This window comes from Eschrichtius robustus, chromosome 16 (genome assembly GCF_028021215.1).
Source record: "Eschrichtius robustus isolate mEscRob2 chromosome 16, mEscRob2.pri, whole genome shotgun sequence".
NCBI lineage: Eukaryota > Metazoa > Chordata > Mammalia > Artiodactyla > Eschrichtiidae > Eschrichtius > Eschrichtius robustus.
In genome coordinates this window covers 76,938,534-76,960,267 of record NC_090839.1, presented here as the reverse complement: position 1 = coordinate 76,960,267, position 21,734 = coordinate 76,938,534, and the positions used below count along the sequence as shown (strand labels likewise).

The following is a 21,734-nucleotide window of genomic DNA, read 5'->3' as shown; positions in this document are numbered from 1 at the left end:
AAAATAGCCCAGCTCAGGGCCTCTCCTTTCTTGGGCTGGCAGCAGCTGGAGCCCAAGGAGGGAGGGAGGAGGGAGTGAGTCTTGGGATGCAGGTCTCACTAGGACCTGGGCAGGAAGGGATGTTCTTTTTCCCCAAAGGAGGCTGGAATGTGCCAGAGTTCAGAGAGGGCCCAGGCTGAGACACAGGACTAGGAAAGAGATGCACCAGCCTCCTGTACCCCTGTGTGGGGTGGGCCCAGATTTAAACACAGTAAATTTATTGAGTACCTACAGTGTGCCAGGCACTGGTGCATGCTTTGCAGGTGCACTTTGACAAACACAGTCCCCCCACTGTGGAGTTCACAGTCAAGGGTATGTATATGTGGGGGTAGTGACAGAGGTTACAGGTGGGAGAGAGCTGCCTGGGGAAGTTGAAGGATCAGGAAGTCTGCTACATCCCCTTCAAGAAGAGGGGGGATTTTGTGAGGAAAGATGTGGGGCATGGAATCACTAGGTATGAAGAGACTAGACAGCCTGGAGCAGAGAGGCTGCTCTGTGACCTTGGGCTTTGTGCTCCAACTCCCTGGGCCTTGGTTTCCCCCTCTATAAAATGGGGACGTAATTCCCATCCCACAGAACTTCTGGATGTGAACACTATTTGGAAACAGTTAGTGAAGTATAATCATTATTTTTATTTTTATTTTTTGGCTGCGCCACATGGCTTGTGGGATCTTAGTTCCCTGACCAAGGATCGAATCCGGGCCCTCGGCAGTGAAAACCTGGAGTGCTAACCACTGGACTGCCAGGGAATTCCCATAATCATTATAATTAATATTCAGGCCCTGCCTTGGTAGAACTTACAGTCTAGCTGTGGAGACAGGGTAAATGCAGAAAATGACAAACCAGCTAGTCAGGAGTACAGAAGTAGAGGGCATAGCAGCCCTATCTAGGAGTATGGGAATGACATTATGAAGGCTGGTAGAAGTGAGTCAGGTGAAAGTGGAGGAACAGCCATGCTAAGTGGAGGGCACAGATGGGCAAAGGCCTGGAGAAGTGAAAGATCAGAAGTGTTCAGTTCGCCAGAATTGGGATGGGGCTCGAGCAGAGGATACAAGGGGCTGGACATCAGACACTGGAGGGTCTTCAAACGCCATGCTGAGGGCTGAGACCTTGGGAGCCTTGGAAGGGTTTGAAACAGGAGAAGGACATGGTCCAGTGTGAGTCTATAATCACTTTTTTGGATACTGGTGTGAAAGTTGGAACTCAGAGGAGGGGAGTCAAAGACACCAAGAGGGAAGCTAATTGGTCACCTCCTCTTTGGTGGCTGGGATGGCCAATGGCTTCTCTCTCCAACGTGGGCAAGAACCACCTAGGCTGACTGTGTGACTTTGAGGTACGCTCTCCCACCCCTCTGGGCCTCAGTGCCCCAGTCCATTCTGTACAGTGGAGGTCTGCGGAAATTGTGGGTGAGGAAGCCCCAGGAGGCCCAAGGTTGGCAAGGACACCCGTGTCTCCTCCTCCTCCTGTTCCCTCTAGGACCTGATGTCCTGAGGAAGTCTCCTCCTCCCCTCCCCCTCCTCCAGCCTCATACCAATGCCTCTAAGACATTTGCTTTTCTGGTCACTGGGGTCCAGGCACCTGTTGTCTCTAAGAAGAGAGACAGAGCCACCCTAAACTTAGCAGCTGCCCTTGGCCTCCTGCACTGGCCCCTCCCTGCCTCAGTCGACAGCTGCCTAACCTTATACGGTTACCATGGGGGTCCAGGCCCAGGGAGAAGCCCACTTATTACTGGGTTCTGGGAGGGGAGGAGAACTCCAAAGAGGGGGATGGGGGAAGTGCTTAGGAAGCTTGGGCCAAATGGAAAGTGGAGAAGTTGAGGAGGAGGAGATCGGGAGCGGCATATCTCAGACACTGGAGTTCACAGGATCTGAGTCTGAGCTGGGAGTAAGGAGCCTCAGTGAACTCAGCAACCAAGTAACTGGGAAGCTGGGAGCTAGGCCTGACTGAAATTTCAGGATGGTGGACTTTGTATGGAAATTGGAGCCCTCCTGGTGCTGAATCCTGAATCCTAGACCTCAGGGGAATGAGGGCCAGAGAGAGGAGGGGCTGGTAAAGTCAGGGCTTTGTGTTTGTGGTCTAGGGTAGCCTGGAGGGCTCATGAGATTGGGGTCTGATTTCTTAGCAGAGAATGAGGAGCACAGAGGGGTGTATCAATGAGGAGAGAGGAGTTGATGGAATGGGTCCTGGATCCCCAAAAGAATAAGAACACAGATGTGGGAATTCATGGTATTGGGAATTCATGATTTGGGGTCTGGGATCCCCACTAGAATGGAGGGGGCACTCAGAGGATGAGTTCCGAGGAACTGGAGCCCAGATCCTGGGGAAGAGCTCAGATAGAAGGGGCTGAGGAGAGGGACTTGGCGGTTGGGATACCCACAGGAAATGGTGGATCCAGAGAGATGAGTCACTTATAGGATTTTGGGGCTCTGGTTATAGTCGCCTGGGATCTGTTGCGGGCTGGGATGAGAATTAGAGACTGAGTGAAAGGCAAGAGTACCCGATCAGAGCACTGGATCAAGTGCCCTGTGGTGGGCTTGCGAGCTGAATAGAGAATGGGGCCCACGAGAGGACTCAGGCAGGGCAGCGTGGCGCTCTTATTGGCTAACGGTTGCACCCATGCCCCCGGTCCCCGCCCCCTCTCCGCGCTGTCCCCAACTGTCACCCCCTCCTCCCGCGCTTGTCTCCGGTTGTCACCGACATCCCTGGCTTGGCACTGCCTGCTGGCAGCACCCCTTCCCTTTGGATGCTGCCATTGGCTGAGACAGCTGTCTATCTTCCTCCTGTTGCTAAAGTGAGAGAATGCATTCATTGGCTGACGAGGCAAATTAATCGCAAATTTGACCCTCCCCTCCCAGCTGTCATTTCTTCCTGACCTTCTTGGGAGACCCAAAGAATCCCTCAGCTCCTATTGACTGCGGATGCTGTCTGTCACCGCCCAAATAGACATCACTGTCTGTCAATTTGACCTCCGCCTACTCCCCTTTTCATTGGCTCCCTTTTAACCATTCCTATTAGGCAGGCCCGCCTCTTCTCGCACAGCACCCGCCTCCTTCCACAGTTTTTCACTCTTCAGCCATCTTTATTGGCCAGGACGTTCAACGTCCCGCTTTTCTATTAGTTACTCCCTTCGTCCCGCCTCCTCCTGCCTTCACTCGCCCTCTCATTGGTTTTATAACCTCCGCCTTCTCTGTTTCTTCTTCCCAAATTACCCACCCCCTTCCCACCTCCAGCCCCACCCACACTTCCAACGATTGGCAGAAACCCAGTTCTCTCTCTCCTATTATTCGTCCAAGCCCTCTGACGAGGCGGGAGAAACAAGGAGCGCGATGGGGCCGCCCGCGCGCAGGCGTGAAGCGCCGAAACGCTGGCCGCTTGGCCCGCACCGGGGCTTGTGCGCAGGCGCGAGGTGGGCCGCTCGCCCGAAGCGGGAGGGAGGGGGTGGCGGCGAGAGTGCGAAAGGGGGGGAGAGGGAGCGAGCGAGACCCCGGCGCCTGGCGCCCCGGGACCCGTGCCCTGGCTCCGCGCGCCGGGTGGCCGCCCGCGCGCCAGCAACGACCCCGGCGCGCGCCGGGCCGCGCCCTTCGCCCTTTCCCCTTCCTCGGCGGGCGGTGGGGAGCGGCCTGAGGGGCGGCGCCTTTTGCGGCCGCCGCGGCGGGGGGATGTGAGGGGCGGCCCGCGGTCATGGAGACGGGCCCGGCGCCCCTGGTGGCCCCGCCGCGCCGTCATGGCGCCCCCGCGGCCCCGTCGCCGCCGCCCCGCGGCTCCCGGGCCGGGCCCGTCGTGGTGGTAGCTCCGGGGCCGCCAGTGACCACGGCCACTTCGGCCCCGGTCACCCTGGTGGCCCCCGGGGAGGCGCGGCCCGCATGGGTACCGGGTCCAACCCAGACCTCGGACTCGGCCCTGGCCCCCGCCCCGACAGTCACCGGCAGCACGGAGGTGGGGCTGACCCTGGAGGCCTCACCCGAAGCCCTGAGGGCGCAAGTCTCCGACCCAGAGCCCTTGGTGCCCGAGGCTGTGGCAGGAGCCGAGAGGTCCATGGCTCTGGCCCCAGGGGCAGACTCTCCGAAGACGGAGGAGACGAGAACCTCACCCGATCCTGGGCCAGAAACCCTCACCGGGACCCGCACCAGGACCCCTTCAAGAACGGCTCCTGGGGCCCTGACCGCCAAACCCCCGCTTGCCCCCAAGCCGGGAACCACAGTGGCCTCAGGAGTGACTGCACGGGTTGCAGCAGTGACAGCAGGACAGGTGACAAGTGGACATGGAGCTGCAGCATCAGCATCAACAGGACAGGCTCCAGAGGACCCCTCAGGGCCTGGCACAGGCCCTTCAGGGACGTGTGAGGCTCTGGCAGCTGTCGTGACGGTGACCCCAGCTCCGGAGACTGCTGAAAACTCTCAGGACCTAGGCTCCACGTCCAGCCTGGGACCTGGCATCTCTGGGCCTCGAGGGCAGGCCCCAGACACTCTGAGCTACTTGGACTCCGTGAGCCTCATGTCTGGGACCTTAGAGTCCTTGGCGGATGATGTGAGCTCCATGGGCTCAGACTCGGAGATAAATGGGCTGGCCCTGCGCAAGACGGACAAGTACGGCTTCCTTGGGGGCAGCCAGTATTCGGGCAGCCTGTGAGTACCCAGTGGACACCCAGCGGGCCTGCTTCAGGGAAGTAGAGGTTGCAGGGTGGGGGGATGATACACCTTGCCCACACTCTCGCTGCCCATCCTCCTCTGAGGATCCACGGGGTGATTAGTGGGAATGGCATGCTTAACAATCCTTATCATGCCTAGAGCTTCCTGAGGTTTCTGTGGCACCAGCGTGTTAGGGTTTGAGACCAGGTGTCGGGAGTTCTGGGTTTGAGCCTAAGCCTTGCCTTTGGTGTGTGTGTGCCCTTGAGTTGGTGCCTTCCACATTTGAGTTAGTGCCTCACTTTCCTCCTCTGTGAAGTGAAAGGTTGAATGAGATGATACCTCAGGTTGTCCCAGCTCCTTGATGGGAAACTCCAGCTACAGGTCAGGTATTCTGGAGGGTTGGCTGGACAGGGGTTCTAGTAGAGATCTTTGGTTCCTTAGAGAGAAAGTCTGGAGGGATGCAGGCACCTCCCTTCCCCCATAGCTCTAGGTCTGATGGGGTGGTGAGGTGAGGAAGTCTGTTTGATGGAGGAGAGACTCTGAAGGTAGGGCCCCTGTGTGAAACAGAAGAGCAGTCTTGTGTTTTCACTGAAGGAAAGGGGGTGGAGGAGGCCTCTTCCCCATTTCCTCATCTCCCCAGCCGGGCTTACTCTTTCCTAGTTCCCTCCAGGGGCCTGAGTCACTTCTGAGGTGAGGATGTGATTGCTTCTGACTTCTTCCTTCCCTCTCTTTGGATCATTGTTCCTGTACCCCTTTAACCTGCTGGTCAGTTCAGTTTACAGCAGTGCCTGAGAACCCCTAGTGCCAGGCCCTGTGCTGGGTACTAAGGATAAAATAATCATTTCAAGGTGCTCATCATCTAGAGGGAGAGACAAATACTTAAACAGTTGGTTTCAATATAATATGTTAGGTTTAGCCTGGAGATCATCACAAGGTTTTGTGAGCAGCTAGGGAAGGGATCTTTTGCCCAGTCTGGGAATTCAGCTGGACTGATCTGAATCGTGAAGAATGAGTAGGATTTAGTCATGGCTGTGCGTGTTGGGGTGAGGGGGACCTGCCTGGTGTTGGGGGAAGCCCTGTGGGAGGGATTATAATCCAACAAAAAAATCATAAAACCTTTGAGTACCAACATTCTCGGTCCTGTGTGGGGAGGGCAACTGAAGTTTGACCCTGGTGCTTTCCCATGCATGAGGAATGCATTGCTGTACCTAATTTATAGATGAAGAAACAGGATTAGAGCAGTTGAGTGAATTGCCCCACTCAAATAATTTGGATCTGTGTGACCAATGGCACTCTCCTCAATACTCTGCTGCCCTGAGGAACTTGGATTGAATTGGATTTTAGTGAGCCCCTCTTGTGTACCAGGCACCGTGCTGGGTGCTAATTCTCTGCTTTTAATTTTGTCCCTCTAAAATCCATCTTCCATGCTGGCAGAATCTACTTCTGAGGCAAGGCTGACTGTGGCACACGTTACCTTAAAAGCTGTTAGCAGCTCCGCACTGTCCACAGGATAAAGTCCAAGCGCTTTAGCCTGCACACAGGCTCCTTATGATCTGGCTCTGCCAGCCTCTCTGGTCTTCTTTTCCACTGCCTTCTCACCATGCACTGCGTGCTGTGGTCCTGTTGAAGTGATTGTAGTCTTTCTCCCTTCATACTTAGGCTGTACCATCAGCCAGGAATGCCCTTCTCCCGGTCTTTCCCTGCCATGTTCTACTCAGTCCTTCATGGATTACCTCAGATGTCCCTTCCTCCAGGAAACCTTCCTTGATATCCATTAACCCTCCTCCAATTAGGTGACTCTTCTGTGCATCTTTGTCATTGCATTTCCCTCACATATTGCAGTTATCTCCCCTGCTAGCTTGTGACCTTTTGAGGGCAGGAAAGTTACCTTACTCTTCCTGGCCTTTAGTAGAGTTTGGAATTGCCTTATGATAGAGATTAATGAGAAATCACCTTTTAGTGTAAGGAGCTTCTGGGACAAAAGAAACTAACATTAAACCTCCCATTTAACAGTTCTTTATATACAGTTTCTCAATAGTCCTCTCATAACTTTGTGATGTAGGTGGTGGCATTCCTTTTTACATTTATAAGGAAGAGACTTAGGTTATCACTTGCCAAGACTCCCCAACTTCTAAGGGACAACTGGGCTTTGAGCTCAGGTCTATCTGGAAACCCAAGCTCTTTCTTCCATTCCACTCACCTGGTACTGGCTCCTACAACTAACTGTTTCAAGACTGATGGGGTATCGTGAGTGCGAAGCTCTGACAGAACAGTGAGCAAACAGTGCAAGGAGAGCTTCATTTGCTTGGGAACGTGGGGTGATTTCAGGGAGGAGGAGGTAGCGGAAATTGCAGATGGTGCAAGGGATCTTGAGTCTGGTAGAAGGAAACTCAGACAGTTGCTTCTAAGGGGAAAGGGAAGTATGTTTGTTATGTATTTTATTTTATGGATAATAATTGCTGTTACTCACTGAGTCGCTGCTATGTGTTATCTCATATAACCTCTTAGGTAGATACTGTTTTTCTCTCCATCTTACACATGAGGAGATTGAGGCTTAGAGAGTGACTTGCCCAAGGCCACACAGTGAATAGGTGGCAAACCTAGAACTTGGATCCAGGTCTAATGCAAAGTGTAGCTTTTCAATATTCCGTGCTCTCTCCCCAAACTTGTATGTGTCTGAAATGGGATTTGAACACAGCCTCTGTGTAGCGATCCAACATGAGAATGTGATCTCTGTTCAGAGATTCCAAGGAAATTCCATTTAGTGTAGTGAACTAGGACCTTGGATGGCCAGAATGACCAGACGTCCTAATGTTTGGTATTGGTAGCTCACAAAATGCTTTTATGGTCTGATCTCTCATTTTTGAGCTTGGGGAGGTGGCTTGCCTCAGTTCCCCCAGTAATCTAGATTTTATACTACTGCTACTGACCTCTTCCATACTCCCCATATCCTCAGAGAGAGCTCCATTCCTGTGGATGTGGCTCGGCAGCGGGAGCTCAAATGGCTGGAGATGTTCAGTCACTGGGATAAGTGGCTGTCACGGCGTTTCCAGAAGGTTTGAGAAGGCTGTGGTGGGCAGGGCAATGGACATGGTTGGGGTGGGGAGGACAGGGTGGGCCCCTGTGCTCTGGGGAAGCCCAGGAACCTGATAGTATCTGCTCTCCGGACCATGTTGGGGGTAGGTGGTACTTGGGCCTGGGGGGAGGAGTAGCTTTAAAGATAGAAGGCCAGGCGGGGTCCAGTGGAGTGAAGCCTATGGGATGTGGGACAAGTGTCCCAGGGAGCCTGAGGACTGCTGGGGAAAGCTTGGAGGCTGTGCCTGCCACTGAAGCTGTTCCCCTGCCTGCCACTCTGCCTTAGGTGAAACTGCGCTGCCGGAAGGGGATCCCATCCTCCCTCAGAGCCAAGGCCTGGCAGTACTTGTCCAATAGCAAGGAACTCCTGGAGCAGAACCCGGGCAAGTTTGAGGTGCGCACAGCTCCAGGGTGTGGGGACGTGTGACAGTCTGTGTGAAGGGTATCATCAGTTCCCCCAGATCCTGAGATAATCTCAGCTGTCCCACTGCAGGAGCTGGAACGGGCTCCTGGGGACCCTAAGTGGCTGGATGTGATTGAGAAGGACCTGCACCGTCAGTTCCCTTTCCATGAGATGTTTGCTGCTCGAGGCGGGCATGGGTAAGGCGACCTGACTACGTGAGTCAGTGGTGGATACAGGGCTGGGTTGAAAGCAGTTCTTGCCTTCCAGAACTTCTACAGGAGTGGTCCTTAATGGATTGAGTGTCTAGCCATGTTGAAGGAAGTCTCCTGGGAGGGAGACTCTGACTCAGGGTGATGGGGGTGGGGTGGGGTGCTGGTGAGGGGAAGGGGAGGCACATCAAGGGCTCATTGAAGAGGTTGCATTTGAACTAGGTTTTAAAGGATAGATGGGAGCAGAGCAAGGGGCAGGTTTTTCCTGGCTTGGGGGTTATGTAAGCTGTGTCTGGGCAGTGGGGTTGGGTAGAGCTGAGGCTGGAAGAGCAATTAAGGGCCCTTAAATGCTGTGCCCAGGCCTTTCGATCTTTGTTCTGTTTGCCCGGCTTCCTCACGAAGGCTATATATCGCTGCCTAGTGGTGTGCGATGTTTTTAGGTGGTTCTCAGCTCCTTGTGGGAGCATGTTGATGGACATTTTTTTAACAGTAAGTTCATCCTTTCAGCAAATATTTGTCAAGCGCCTGCTATCTGCCAGGTACTGTTTTAGCTACAGATGACAGCTGCCCCCTCAGGGCTTATATTTTAGTAAGGGTAGACAATAAATAAAATAAAGAATGAAAGTATGTTGTATGTACAATGGTGGTAAATAGAAGAGTTTAAAGCAAGAAAGGGGAAAAGAGAATGTGAGCCGAGATGGGGTTACAAGTGACCTGATCTGACTTGTGTTTTAAAAAGATCATTCTGGGACTTCCCTGGCTGACCAGTGGTTAAGACTCTGTGCTTCCACTGCAGGGGGCATGGGTTTGATCCCTGGTCGGGGAACTAAGATCCCACGTGCTGCGCAGTGCGGCTGGAAAAAAAAAAAAAAAAGGATCATTTCTGGCTGCTGTGCTGACAATAGACTATAGGAGACAAGGCCAGAAGCAGAGAGACCAGGTAGACTATTTCCATAATCCAGGAAAGAGATGATGATAGATAGACCAGGATGGTAGCCGTGAAACTGGATATATTTTGAAGGTAAAGCCAAAAGAATTTGCCAATGGATTAGATGTGGAGAGTGTGCGTGTGTGTGTGTGTGCGTGTGTGTGTGTGAGAGAGAGAGAGAGAGAGAGTAATTAAGGAAGACTCTTAAGGTTTTTGGTCTTAGAAAGAAACTAGAATGAATGGAGTTGCAATATACTGATATGGATGGGGAAAACTGGGGGGAAAGTAGGCTTGAAGGGTATATCAGGAGCTCATTTTTGGAATGTGAAGTTTGAAATACTCACTGGATATCCAGATGGAGATGCCAAGTAAGCTGGATGTACAATGGACACAACATCCAGGGAGAGGTTTAAACTGGAGACAGATTGGAAATTGAGAGTTGTCAGGCTCTAGATGGGACCAGATCTCACCCATGGGACTAGATGAGGTCATCAAGGCAGCAAGTGTAGATACGAAAGGAAGCTGTTCAAAGATTGAGCCCTGCAGCTCCAACATTTCAAGAATGGGAAGATGAGAAAGAACCTGTAAAGGAGCCTGGAAGAAGCTGGTGAGGTATAAGGAAAACCAGGAGAGTGTGATTCCTGGAAGCAAAGTGAAGAGGGGTTTCGGGATCGGCTGTATGAAATGCTGCTGACGGGTCAAGTAAAGTGAAGTCTGCAAATCGACCTCTGGATTTAGCAATGTGGAGGTCATTGGTGACCTTGATAAAAGCAGTTTTGTGTGGAGCAGCGGGCTAAAGCCTGACTGGAGGATGGGAGGAAAGAAATTGAAGATAGCAAGTCTGTACTCTAGGTGGGTTTGGCTGAATAGGTAGGAAAGAAACAGTGTGGTATTCAGAGGGGAAGGTTGGTTAGAGAGAGGTGTTTGTTTGTTTTTTGGCCATGCCCTGTGGCATGTGGGGTCTTATTTCCCTGACTAGGGCTCGAACCCTCACCCCCTGCAGTGGAAGCATGGAGTCTTAACCATTGGGCCGCCAGGGAAGTCACAAGAGGTGTTTTTTTTTTAAGCTAGAAGAAATGACATGTTGATATGCCAGCCTCTGTAGTTAGAGAAAAATGGATGACGCACAAACAATGGGAAGGTTGCTGGAGGGATGGCCTGTGTAGGCGAGAGGGGATGGGACCCAGTGCCCAAGTGGAAAGGCTGTGGTTGGCCAGGATCACAGATAGTTCACCCATAGCAACGGGGGAGAAGGCAGGGGCACAGAAGCAGGCAGGTGGGTGAATGTAGCTTGGGAGCTTAGGGAAGTTACATGTTTATTTTAATACATATTAGATGAAATAACTAGTATATCAAACCTGTCATTTCATGGACGTTATTACAAAGTGGAGAAAAAATAAATAATAGTGGGGTGGTGTGCAGATAAAGCACAAATGAAGGTCACACTTCAGTGACTGAATTTTGAGAAACACTACTGTAAGCAGTGGTCAAGAGTGTGTGACTGGAGGCAGGGAGAGGATCTGGGAGGTTATTACATTGTCCTGGTTAAGGGATGAAGGTCTGAGCTGCTCAGTGGCTGTGGCGGCGGAGAGAGGGAATAGACGTGAATGAAATTCAGAAGGTAGTGCTGATACGACTTGATGATAAGCTGTGGGGAGTGATGGAAGGCTCGCTGTTTTCTGATGTGGGGCTGAGGGGATGGGATTCCCACACACAGCGATGGGGCACCCTCAGGGGAGAGGAACAGATCTAGGGCAGAGAGTTTATTCTTTGGATGCAGAGACAAGAGAAAGGTCTGAGGCACAGCTGGCTTCCCAAGCCTACACCGAGAACCAGGGCTCTGCCCCGGGGGAACTGATGAAATCCAGTCAGACAGATAAGGCAGGGCCTGCCCTGGGAGAGCGCCTGCTCTGGGGCAGTAAAAGCATTCAGACAGTGCCAGAGGAGGGCTGATGCTATTGAAAAGCTTCCTGAAGAAGATGACCTTGAAGGTTTACGGGATGGGGGCAGACAGCACAGCCCGTGTGGGGACATGGGTGGGGAGCACGTGGGTGTGCAGGCAAGGGCGGAAGCCTAGAGCCTGGAACAAAGCTTAGGTTACGGTCTGAGTCTTTGGCTTAAGCTTGATAGGCAGGATTAGGAAGGTGGATAGAGGTGTGTGGTGGTAAAGCTCTGGGGTTGATCTGCCACGGGATATAGGGGGGCTCTGGGGGGGGTGCGGGTTAGTTTGGGGGCGAGAGCTCCCAACTCCTGTGACTTTCCTCATGGTCTTTCCCCATACCCACAGGCAACAGGACCTGTATCGAATCCTGAAGGCCTACACTATCTACCGGCCTGACGAGGGCTACTGCCAGGCCCAGGCCCCCGTGGCCGCAGTGCTGCTCATGCACATGCCTGCTGAGGTCAGCAGACGCTGGGCCTGGTTGGGGAGGGGCTGGGAGGATCTTGGCCTGCAGTGGTGATGGGGGAGCTCCCTCCTCCCTGTTTCTCAGGCCCCATCACTCCCTCCTTGTTCTTGCCCTTCTCAGCAAGCCTTTTGGTGCCTGGTGCAGATCTGCGACAAGTACCTCCCCGGTTACTATAGTGCAGGGCTGGTGAGTGTCTGGAGGCTGGGTGCAACTGGGGCTGTGACTTTTCCCCAAGACTGCAGGGTGGTCCTTGTCCTGCCCCACGCTGTACCATTCTGTCCCTCTGTTCTGGGCCTCTCCCACTGAGGTGAGGATCCCACTTTGTGGATGGGTACTGACTACCAGGGCCGGTTCTACCCCAAGGGTCCACAGCAGGCCTCTTCTCATGGTTTGTCCCACTTCCAGGAGGCCATTCAACTGGATGGAGAAATCTTTTTTGCGCTGTTGCGCCGGGCCTCCCCACTGGCACATCGGCACCTGCGACGGCAGCGCATTGACCCCGTGCTGTACATGACAGAATGGTTCATGTGCATCTTTGCCCGCACCCTTCCCTGGGCTTCAGTGCTACGTGTCTGGGATATGTTCTTCTGTGAAGGTACTTCTGTAGCCATTCAGGCCATGACGGGGCTGCGGTTTCCATGGTGGCTGCCAGAGGGTGGCCTGCTGACAGAGGCTTCACTGGAAGCTGTCTTGGGGGCTGGAGAAACTGAGGCCTGATCTTGTTGGCTCTGCCACCAGCCCACAGCTTGCTTTACCTCCCAGGAACCTAAAACCCATGGCAGCTTGTTTGCCTTCTTGGGGCCTCAGTTTCCTCATCTGTAAGGTTGGCAGTAGACAGGGATGGGGGCTGTGAGTTCCTCCTAAATGGGACAGGCTGAGATCCCGGGCTGATCATCCAGCCTCTCTTCCTTGGACCCTGCAGGCGTCAAGATCATCTTCCGGGTGGCCCTGGTGCTGCTGCGGCACACGCTGGGCTCTGTGGAGAAGCTGCGCTCCTGCCAAGGCATGTATGAAACCATGGAGCAGCTGCGCAATCTGCCCCAGCAGTGCATGCAGGAGGACTTCCTGGTGCATGAGGTAGGTCCTAGCCTTAGCATAACTCACACCTGCTTTGGCCCATCCCCATCCCCAACCTTATTCCGGTACCCGTTTCTTCTCCATCTAGGTGACCAACCTCCCAGTGACAGAAGCGCTGATTGAGCGAGAGAACTCAGCCCAGCTCAAGAAGTGGCGGGAAACCCGGGGCGAGCTGCAGTATCGGCCCTCACGGAGACTGCACGGTTCCCGGGCGATCCATGAGGAGCGTCGGCGGCAGCAGCCACCCCTGGGCCCCTCCTCCAGCCTCCTCAGCCTCCCTGGCCTCAAGAGCCGAGGCTCCCGGGCAGCTGGAGGGGCCCCCTCTCCACCCCCTCCTGTCCGCAGGGCCAGTGCTGGGCCTGCCCCAGGGCCTCTGGTCACCGCTGAGGGACTGCATCCGTCCCTTCCTTCGCCTACTGGCAACAGCACCCCACTGGCTCCCAGCAAGGAGGCCCGGAGGCAGGAGAAGGAGCGGCAGAAGCAGGAGAAGGAGCGGCAGAAGCAGGAGAAGGAGCGGGAGAAGCAGGAGAAGGAGCGGCAGAAGCAGGAGAAGGAGCGGCAGAAGCAGGAGAAGGAGCGGCAGAAGCAGGAGAAGAAGGCTCAGGGCAGGAAGCTCTCGCTGCGTCGGAAGGCAGATGGACCCCCCGCCCCCCAGGATGGCGGGGACAGGCCCTCAGCATCAGAGGCCCGGCAGGATGCTTACTTCTGACCTCTGCCCTGGGGCTGGACTGCAGGGCCCCTCTTTTTCCCTCAGCCGAGAGCAGGCCTTGGCCTGGGGTGCTGCTCCCAGCCCCCTTGGCAGGCTGTCCCTCTTTCTGAGGAAAGTGGCTTGATTCCCCATCTCCTTGCCAGCTGCTGATTCCTACATGGCCAGGACAGCCAGAGTACGTGGGGCAGCTGCATTTCCCTGGGGCAGCAGTGAACAAGTCTGGAGCCCTCGCCTCCAGTTAGGCCCAGCTGGGGTCTCTGTCTCTCCTGCCCTGATACCCTCTGGGATCCCTTCCCAGGTGCTGTCCTGATTGGCCTTTTGTCACCACAGGGGTGACTTTTGGCGATGGGAGTCAGCGGTTTTCAGATTCTTACACTCCAGTCACTCCCCTTACCCATGAAGTGGAGCTGGGTTCCTTTTCCCTTCTTCAGTCCTGCCTGTCTCCCCCCACTTCCTGGCGGGGGGCCCAGGCTCTTCGTGTTCTCCTTCTGGACATCTCCGTGTTGTAATTATGTACGGAGGACCTGGTTGGCCCAGGGTGGGGGTGTTCACTCTCTTCTGTCCTTTGGTTTTCCTCCACCGTGTTCTTGCACGCTGGTTTATTTAAGGGGACATGCACTGGAGCAGGAAGTGTCCCCCACTTCCCCACCACCACCCTCCTTGCTCTCCTTCCTCTTCACCTACCTTTCTCTGTATTCTCAGGCCTCCCCTGCTTTGTCTCACCAGGGCTCCCACCTTTGACCTTGTTCCCTTCCAACCCTCCAGCCCCTACCTGGGTAAGGGGTCTTCCCTTGAGCTCCAGGGGGTGGAACCCAATGTTTACATTTTCTTCTGTCTCTGCCCCCACCCTGTGCGGCGCTTTGAGGAACCGGAAAAGAACCTGCTGTTGTACCTGGGCCTGTCTCCTGCATTGGTATTTGATGAAGGGGGTTAGAATAAGGACAAGGAAGAAGGGAGGGAGTGATGGAGCTAGTCAGGATCTGGGTGTCTCTTGAAGCAATCGGCTGGTCTCCTGGTCTCGGCAGGTAGGTACCTTTTGGCCTTTGGTCTATTAGTCACTCATCAACAGACAGTGGTTGAGCTCCCGCTCCACCTCTGCCTGGGATCCGCTGGCCCCGTTGCACTGGCCTCCTGGAGCCGTCTGTGTGCCCGCCGCCTGCAGCACCCGGATCTCCTTCCCAAAGTGCTCGTGCAACTCCTGCAAGCTGGAGAGGGTACCGCCCTCTCTGTACTGTGGGGAGCCCCAGTCCTCTGGGGGTGAGCTGGTCTCTTGTCCAGCTGCCTGGCACAGCTCCTGGTGCTGGGCCTCCAGGGGGCGTAGCAGCACAGCCAGGCTCCCAGCTTCTGGTTTTCTGCTGCCAGCTTGTAGGCCTGCCCCACTTCTACCCCTGGGGTCAGGATGGTAAAGGCGTAGGGTTCTGTGGCCCCAAGGCGTGGCTCCACCTGGCAGTTCTCTTAACAGGATGAGGCTCAGGGGTGTGTGGGTCAGCCTGGTGTTCCAGGTAGAAGAGGAGGTTTCCCCGGAGGATGAACCAGCGGTGCTGGTAGCTGGTATTTCTGGCCCCCTTCTTCGGCAGGATGCCTTCCCGTTCCGGAGCCTGTGTTCTGTACCCACGGAAGAAACTGAGCACGGACTTGTGGTGTAGTTTCACGGTAGTCCAATCTGGGAGGAAACCCTAGGGGCAGGAGAAAGGAGGGGTGGTCCATCTGGTTATCCTAGGGACCCCAGCTGCCCCCAGTGCCCTCCTCTGGCTCCAGTAGGCTCTTTCTGGGCACAGCCTTGGCCTACTGGGATTCAGACTGAGTATCCTCAAGAGGTAGAGGTCTTGTACCCTGAGCACTGGGACCTACTGCCACTTCCCAACCCCAGCTCTGCCCCTTGGGACAGATTACAAAACCTGGGCAGGGGCTGCTGGGCTGGGGTCCTGTTTGAGGGGGCGGGGCACAGGTATCCACTACTGCCCTTTTCCAGGCCTACCTGAGATGAGGGCACAAGGAACTTACGGCCTCGGTACTGGGCACAGGTGCCACTGCCACCTCTCCTATTATGGCTCTTCCCACCTCAGAAACCAGGAAATTGCCCAGGGGGTAGGCGTGGGGTAAATGACTTCCCCTGGGTCCTAAAAGGAGCTGGGTTGGGAAAGTGCCCCAGGAGAACCGAGCATCCCTTCTGGGACAAGAGCAAGGCCGCACCTCGAACTAGGAGAGGGCGGGCAACGGGACGCTGAGAGTAGGAAGGCAGGATCTCTAATGAGATGATGAAAGGCGCAGAGCCAGACCTGGAGAAAAGGAGACTCAACCGGGGAAAGGGAAACAAGGGCAGGGACCCAGCGGCCCTGCTGGGACTTTGCCCCTCCAACGTGACTCTGGGCGCCCCTTTAGGTAAAGCGCGCTCCGCTTTCTCCCCAGAGCCTCTACTGCTGTAGGAGGGAATCGAGACCACTTCCGGCCATCCCTCTCGTCCGATCAGGGTCTAGGCGTTCATACGTCCCCTCTGCTCGCCATCGTCGCCCCACACGGCTCACGTCACTTCTGGGAGGGGGTGTCTTTCCCCGCTCAGCGCGTACTTCCGCCCGCTCCTTCAGTTAGTCGTCTAACACGAGTGAAGCCACTTCCGGCCTCCCCTGGCGCCTTCCGCAGTTCTCTTCCGGGTGGTGGCGGGCGGGTGCCCCGGATGTAGACCTGGGGAAAACCTGTCTCCCTGTATTCCCCCGCCTTTCCTGGGTCTTTAGGTGAGCGCGCGCCGGCGGGATTGCTGGAGTCCTCGTGGCTCTGCCGCCTCTCTGATTTGTACACAGCCCAGGACAGTTGGGGGTCACCCCACGGAGTTGGGAGTTCGGCGCAGGGAGGAGCGGGGCTGCCAGGGTGCCAGGTCCTGGGTTCGCCGGGGCCCCGCGGGCTACGAGGAAGCTGGAGGTGGTTGAGCGGGTATCTGCTCGCGGAGCAACGTCGCGCCCAGGACTGCGGGGGCCGGGAATGGTGGTGGTCACGCGGGGGAGCCCGTCTCAAGGGTGGGGGTGCCCGTGGGGAGCTCCTCCCCGCGTCCACCTCTCCATCCCCGCTCCAGCAGCTCTTTCGGATGCCAGACCAAGTCCTGGGGGCCTCTTGGGTGCCATCTGCCCTTTTGGCTCCTGATTCTGTGCTCCCTCCCCTCGCAAACTGGATCCAGTACCGACCAAGGGAAAGATTTGTTGTGCGGGAGACTCTCTCGCGGTGAGTATTCTCCTCACCCAGTTCCTTTAATCTGCACCCTTTTCCTCGGCTCAGCTTGAGAAAGGCCCCTCTGTCCAGTCATGCCAAAGAGGAAAGTGACCTTCCAAGGCGTGGGAGATGAGGATGATGAGGATGAAACCAGTGCCCCCAAGAAAAAGGTGAGGGGGCCAGATTCCTGCGTTCTGGGGAGGAGTGAGGGGAGGAAAAAAAGCTAGAAGCCAGGAGAGAAATCTGGAGGGACAAAGAAAAGGTGGAAAGGGCTAGCTTTTCTATGTGCTCTGAGAAATGGATTTGCAGGATTTTCAGTTTGAGTCTAGATCCTAGAGTATTTTGAGTAATAGCCAGTAACCTGCATCTCTCTCGATTTCTGACTCCTGCCCACAGTTGGTGGACCCTGTGGCTGGGGCAGGAGGTCCTGGGAGCCGCTTCAAAGGCAAACACTCTTTGGACAGCGATGAGGAGGATGATGATGAAGGGTCCAGCAAATATGACATCTTGGCCTCAGAGGATGTAGAAGGTGAGCTATAGCCAAGAGTTGACTTTCTGCTGGAGGAACAAATAGGGGCTTCTGAGGTCATAGAGCACAGGAGGCTCCTGTCTTTTTTTTGCATTCCTAGCATGGGACGCCTGTGTCTTTGGTGCAGGTCAGGAAGCAGCCACACTCCCCAGTGAGGGAGGTGTGCGGATCACACCCTTCAACCTGCAGGAAGAGATGGAGGAAGGCCACTTTGATGCTGATGGCAACTATTTCCTGAACCGGGAAGCTCAGATCCGAGACAGCTGGCTGGACAACATTGACTGGGTGAGGTCCAGAGGCTGGCATGGCTGGGCCTGGGCCTTGCTGGCAGTGTGTCAGAAATAAAACCCTCCCATTTTCACGTTGCAGGTAAAGATCAGGGAGCGGCCGCCTAATCAGCGGCCGCCGTCAGACTCAGAGGAGGAGGACAGCTTGGGCCAGACACCAATGAGCGCCCAAGCCCTCCTGGAGGGCCTTCTGGAGCTGATGTTGCCAAGAGAGACAGTGGCTGGGGCACTGAGGCGCCTGGGAGCCCGAGGAGGAGGCAAAGGGGGCAGCAAGGGGCCTGCGCGGCCCAGTTCCCCCCAGCGCCTGGACCGGCTCTCCGGGTTGGCTGACCAGATGGTGGCTCGGGGCAACCTCGGAGTGTATCAGGAGACAAGGGAACGACTGGCCATGCGGCTGAAGGGGTTGGGGTGCCAGACCCAGGGACCCCGTGACCCCACAGCCCCACCCTCCCTGGACATGTTTGCTGAGGAAGTGGCGGAGGGGGAGCTGGAGACCCCAACCCCTGCCCAGAGAGGAGGTAAGATTGAAGGGCAGAGGAGGGGTGTTGTGGGCAGGGGCAGGCCCCTTGAGGCCCAGATGGCTCTGCCTGTTATTTTAGAAACAGAGTCGCCTGGAGATGGTCTGGCCGATGTGATGTGGGAATATAAGTGGGAGAACACAGGGGATGCTGAGCTGTATGGGCCCTTCTCCAGCACCCAGATGCAGGTAAGCTCCTTTCTTCTTCACTTTGCCTCTTCTCTCCCTCCCCCCACCCCATTAGTCCTCCCCGAGTTCTGCCCTCTCTTCTTGCAGACCTGGGTGAATGAAGGCTATTTCCCGGACGGTGTTTATTGCCGGAAGCTGGACGCCCCCGGCGGACAGTTCTACAACTCCAAACGGATTGATTTTGACCTCTACACCTGAGCCTACTGAGGGCCGAGTTTGGTGGCCCCTTCTTTCCTGGATTCTGTGGAGGAGGCCCCGGCTGCCTTAGGCAGTGAGGATATTGGGGGCCACTTTTCAGTCAGCTTCCTTTTCCCAATAAAAGCCTTTAGTTGTATATTAGGACCTTGGCTGGGCTGATGGCCAGAAGCCGGGGACCTTTTCCAGACCCCTTTGGACTTGCTTTGGCCCTTGAGTGTTTCCTCTCCTGAAGTTCCTCCTTGGGAGTTTGTCTCTGGTCCCTTGAACCACCTCACCTTTGTTTACCAGTCCTCGGGGCAGAGCTGGGCCTGTCAGGTGTCCTGTGGTCTCCCAACCTGGACTTTGTTCACCATCTAAAAATTTCTCCACTCACATACCGTTCTCCAGAATCCTCTGGCGGTTCTTGTTTCGCTGTTCTTAGGTCTTTGGCTTTTAGGACCTAAGACGCTCTGCCTTTCAGCCAGTGCAGGACAGAGCCCCAGAAGTGGAGACTTTAGGCCTGGAAAGGCTGGGACATCTGTTGGGAGTGAGCAGGAAAGCTGATACTCACTGGCTCCCCACTGCCTCAGACTTCTTAGAAGTGGATAGAAACGGCCTCTTAGGTAAAGTCTAGACTCAATGTTGGCACTTGAAGGACTTTTCAAGGCCACCTGGGCCAGTCATGCTTTGTACAGGCACAGAGATGGGCAGTGTCTCACTGGAGGTTACACAGCGCGTCAGAGGGCGGGCCCAGACCCAGTGGGCTCCCTTCGAAGACCTTTCTTGGCACCAGGCCTTTTCTGTCTGGACTTGGAAGCCCTGTAGCTTACATTTCCTGGGCCCCAACAATGTGTCTGACACTGGTTAGTGCCTTGAGGGAACTGAGAGAACTGGACTGGTCCCCTCCCAGGAATTCAGAGTCAGGGGGAGGGATTGGGAGGAAGACTGATACGCATAACTGTATAGTCTGAACCAAACACCTCCCACCTCCCACCGGTGCTGCCTCATGCCTCTCCTCACTCACACCGGTTAGCTCTCCACGTTGGCTCTCTGTTGGAGTTTTATGGGGAGCTGTAACATCACTCCGCAGAGTTTCTGAACGAATTGATCTAGGTACTGGCTTGGTGTTTGGGGCTTTAAAAAGCTCCCAGGTGTTTCCCATGTGCAGCCAGGTGGAAAACCACTGGGCCTGACTCCAGGACTGAGGTTACACCTGGGGAAAGGGGCCGTTTCGTGGACCCTGCTGTGGTGGAGCTGAGCGTGGGTGTGGCCGGGGCTCTGGTGGAGTCCGTTAGCTATGGGAGAGTCAAGCACCAGAGCCATGGGGGCAGATGGGAGGGTGGAAGGAGTCAGGCTTGGAACCAGGGAAGGCTGCACGGGCGACGTGGGGATACTTGATGCTCTAGTGAGGCACCCAACTTGTATAACAATTAACTACTACCATAATTAGGCCCATTCTAGTGCCAGCCCAGACCTGGATTTCATTGACTTCAAGACGCCTTCAGTTGTAAGATGTCTTACTTTATGTGTCAGTTAGAAAAGCCTGCGCATTGCAGTTGTAAGATGTCATTGATTAAGAGCTGCCTCCTGATTTCAGAAATGTTCCAAAGTGAAAAACAGATGTCTTAGGACCAGTGAAATAACAGTGTTCACGTTTATATCCCCAATGACCGACTCATGGGAGGTACTTAGTGTTTGGTGAATAGATGGAAGCCGTGGGGGGCAGTTCCCCTGGATGTCCCACAGGCACCCCGGGGTCCACAATCCAAAGCTGACCTCACCTTCCCCACCCGTACAGCCTCTTGTGTTCACCTCCCTGAAGACACCATGTGTAGGCAGAATGAGGGCCCCCAGAGATGGCCACTTGTGAATATATGACCATATGGTAAAAGGGATCTTGAAATGTGATTATGTTAATGACTGAGATGGGGGGATTATTCTGGATTATTGAGGTGGGCCCAGTGTAACCACAAGGGTCCTATTACATGAAAGGGACTGAGGCGGGTCAAAGTGAGAGGGGGATGAAGATGTTATACCCACGGCTGGGTTTGAAGATGGAAGAAGGGGCCATGTACAGAGGAATGCAGCAGCCTGTAGAAGCTGGAAAAGGCAAGAAAACGGGTTCTTCCCAGAATCTCCACAAAGAAATGCAGCCCCACTGTGGGTTTTAGCCCAGTGAAAACCATTTTGGACTTTTGACCTCTTCTAGAACTAATAAAATCGTGTTGTTTTAAGTTGTTAAGTTTGGGGTCATTTGTTATAGCCTCAATAGGAAACTAACACTCCATGCAGCTGAATGCCTCTCCTTCATGAGCATCAGTAAATTCTCCCTTTGCCATGTCCCTGTTTCAAGCCCCTGTCAACGCTTAACTCCCTTGCCTTTAAAAAAAGCAAACTGTGTATATATTTATGTGTGTGTACATATATAATTTTTATATAAGCTTTGTATATCTTAGAATAGTTTTGTAGATGAACAGAAAATTTACAAAAATAGTACAGAGTTCACCCAGCTTCCCCTATTGTTAACATCTTTCAGTAGTACATTTGTTACAACCAATGAACCAATGACCTTGCTATTTTTAAACAGCTTTATTGAGATAGAATCCACCCATTTAAAGTACCATTGTTTTTACATTCACAGGGTTGTGCAACCATTGCTACAATCTCATTTTAGAACATTTTTCTCTAAAAGAAACCCCACCCGTCAGCAGTTCCTCCCTATTCCTCTCCACCCCCCCTCACCCTCCAGGCCCTGCCAACCTCTAATCTACTTCCTGTCCCTGTAGATTTGCCTATTCTGGACATTTCCTACAATGGAATCATACCATACGTGGTCTTCTGTGTTTTCTGTGTCTGTTTCTTCTACTTGGCATGTTTTCAAGATTCATCCATGTAATGTGTAACAGTACTTTATTCTTTTTTATTGTTGGCTAACATTCCATTTTATGGGTGGATTACCGTTCACTAAACCTCACACTTTATATTTTACTAGCTTTTCCCTAATGCCTCTCTTCTGTTTCAGTGTCCCGATCTGGGACACTGCAGGACATTTAGCTGTCATGTCTCCTTAGCTTCCTCTGTTCTGTCTGGTCCTCAGACTTGTTTTCACTGACCTTGACCAGTTTGAGGAGTGCTGGTTAGGTATTTTGTCAAATTCCTAAAGTTTGGGCTTGTCTGGTATTACCCCCATGATTAGATTTGGGTTATGGGTCTGGGGGAGGAAGACCACAGAAGTGAAGTCCCTTGCCTTTCACTGTAACTTTTTTTTTTTTAACAGGCATCACTTTTTTAAAAAAAATTTATCTTTGGCTGTGTTGGGTCTTCGTTGCTGCGTGCAGGCTTTCTATAGTTGCGGCGA

The 21,734-nt window shown here is 54.2% G+C and overlaps 2 protein-coding genes across 5 annotated transcripts; both read left to right on the top strand.

Moving 5' to 3' along the window:
* Window positions 1-3,501: 3,501 nt before the first annotated feature.
* On the top strand, window positions 3,502-14,372 carry TBC1D10B (TBC1 domain family member 10B). The gene is made up of 9 exons (XM_068525019.1): window positions 3,502-4,664; window positions 7,624-7,723; window positions 8,029-8,136; window positions 8,236-8,342; window positions 11,570-11,684; window positions 11,811-11,876; window positions 12,096-12,285; window positions 12,613-12,767; window positions 12,856-14,372. Exons 1-9 carry the CDS (start codon window positions 3,721-3,723, stop codon window positions 13,474-13,476), a joined length of 2,406 nt encoding a protein of 801 aa, XP_068381120.1. The 5' UTR covers window positions 3,502-3,720; the 3' UTR covers window positions 13,477-14,372.
* Window positions 14,373-15,954: 1,582 nt separating this feature from the next.
* CD2BP2 (CD2 cytoplasmic tail binding protein 2) lies at window positions 15,955-20,618 on the top strand. Of its 4 annotated transcripts, none has more exons than XM_068525020.1 (7): window positions 15,955-16,208; window positions 16,744-16,847; window positions 17,074-17,206; window positions 17,334-17,491; window positions 17,576-18,011; window positions 18,093-18,199; window positions 18,287-20,618. In XM_068525020.1, exons 2-7 carry the CDS (start codon window positions 16,770-16,772, stop codon window positions 18,395-18,397), a joined length of 1,023 nt encoding a protein of 340 aa, XP_068381121.1. In that variant the 5' UTR covers window positions 15,955-16,208; window positions 16,744-16,769; the 3' UTR covers window positions 18,398-20,618. The 4 variants fall into 4 exon arrangements, with proteins under 4 accessions (XP_068381121.1, XP_068381124.1, XP_068381123.1 ...); XM_068525023.1 differs by lacking the exon at window positions 15,955-16,208 and adding an exon at window positions 16,218-16,392; XM_068525022.1 differs by lacking the exon at window positions 15,955-16,208 and adding an exon at window positions 16,218-16,404.
* Window positions 20,619-21,734: the final 1,116 nt, after the last annotated feature.

What these genes read in the sequence shown, in the direction of transcription:
- TBC1D10B (XM_068525019.1), top strand. Translation starts at nt 3,721, where the DNA reads ATGGAGACGGGCCCGGCGCCCCTGGTGGCCCCGCCGCGCCGTCATGGC. An exon ending in AGCCAGTATTCGGGCAGCCT is followed by an intron (nt 4,665 to 7,623) that starts GTGAGTACCCAG and finishes CCATATCCTCAG; the next exon opens with AGAGAGCTCCATTCCTGTGG. An exon ending in GCTGCTCGAGGCGGGCATGG is followed by an intron (nt 8,343 to 11,569) that starts GTAAGGCGACCT and finishes CCATACCCACAG; the next exon opens with GCAACAGGACCTGTATCGAA.
- CD2BP2 (XM_068525020.1), top strand. Translation starts at nt 16,770, where the DNA reads ATGCCAAAGAGGAAAGTGACCTTCCAAGGCGTGGGAGATGAGGATGAT. An exon ending in AACCCCTGCCCAGAGAGGAG is followed by an intron (nt 18,012 to 18,092) that starts GTAAGATTGAAG and finishes CTGTTATTTTAG; the next exon opens with AAACAGAGTCGCCTGGAGAT. An exon ending in TCTCCAGCACCCAGATGCAG is followed by an intron (nt 18,200 to 18,286) that starts GTAAGCTCCTTT and finishes CTCTTCTTGCAG; the next exon opens with ACCTGGGTGAATGAAGGCTA.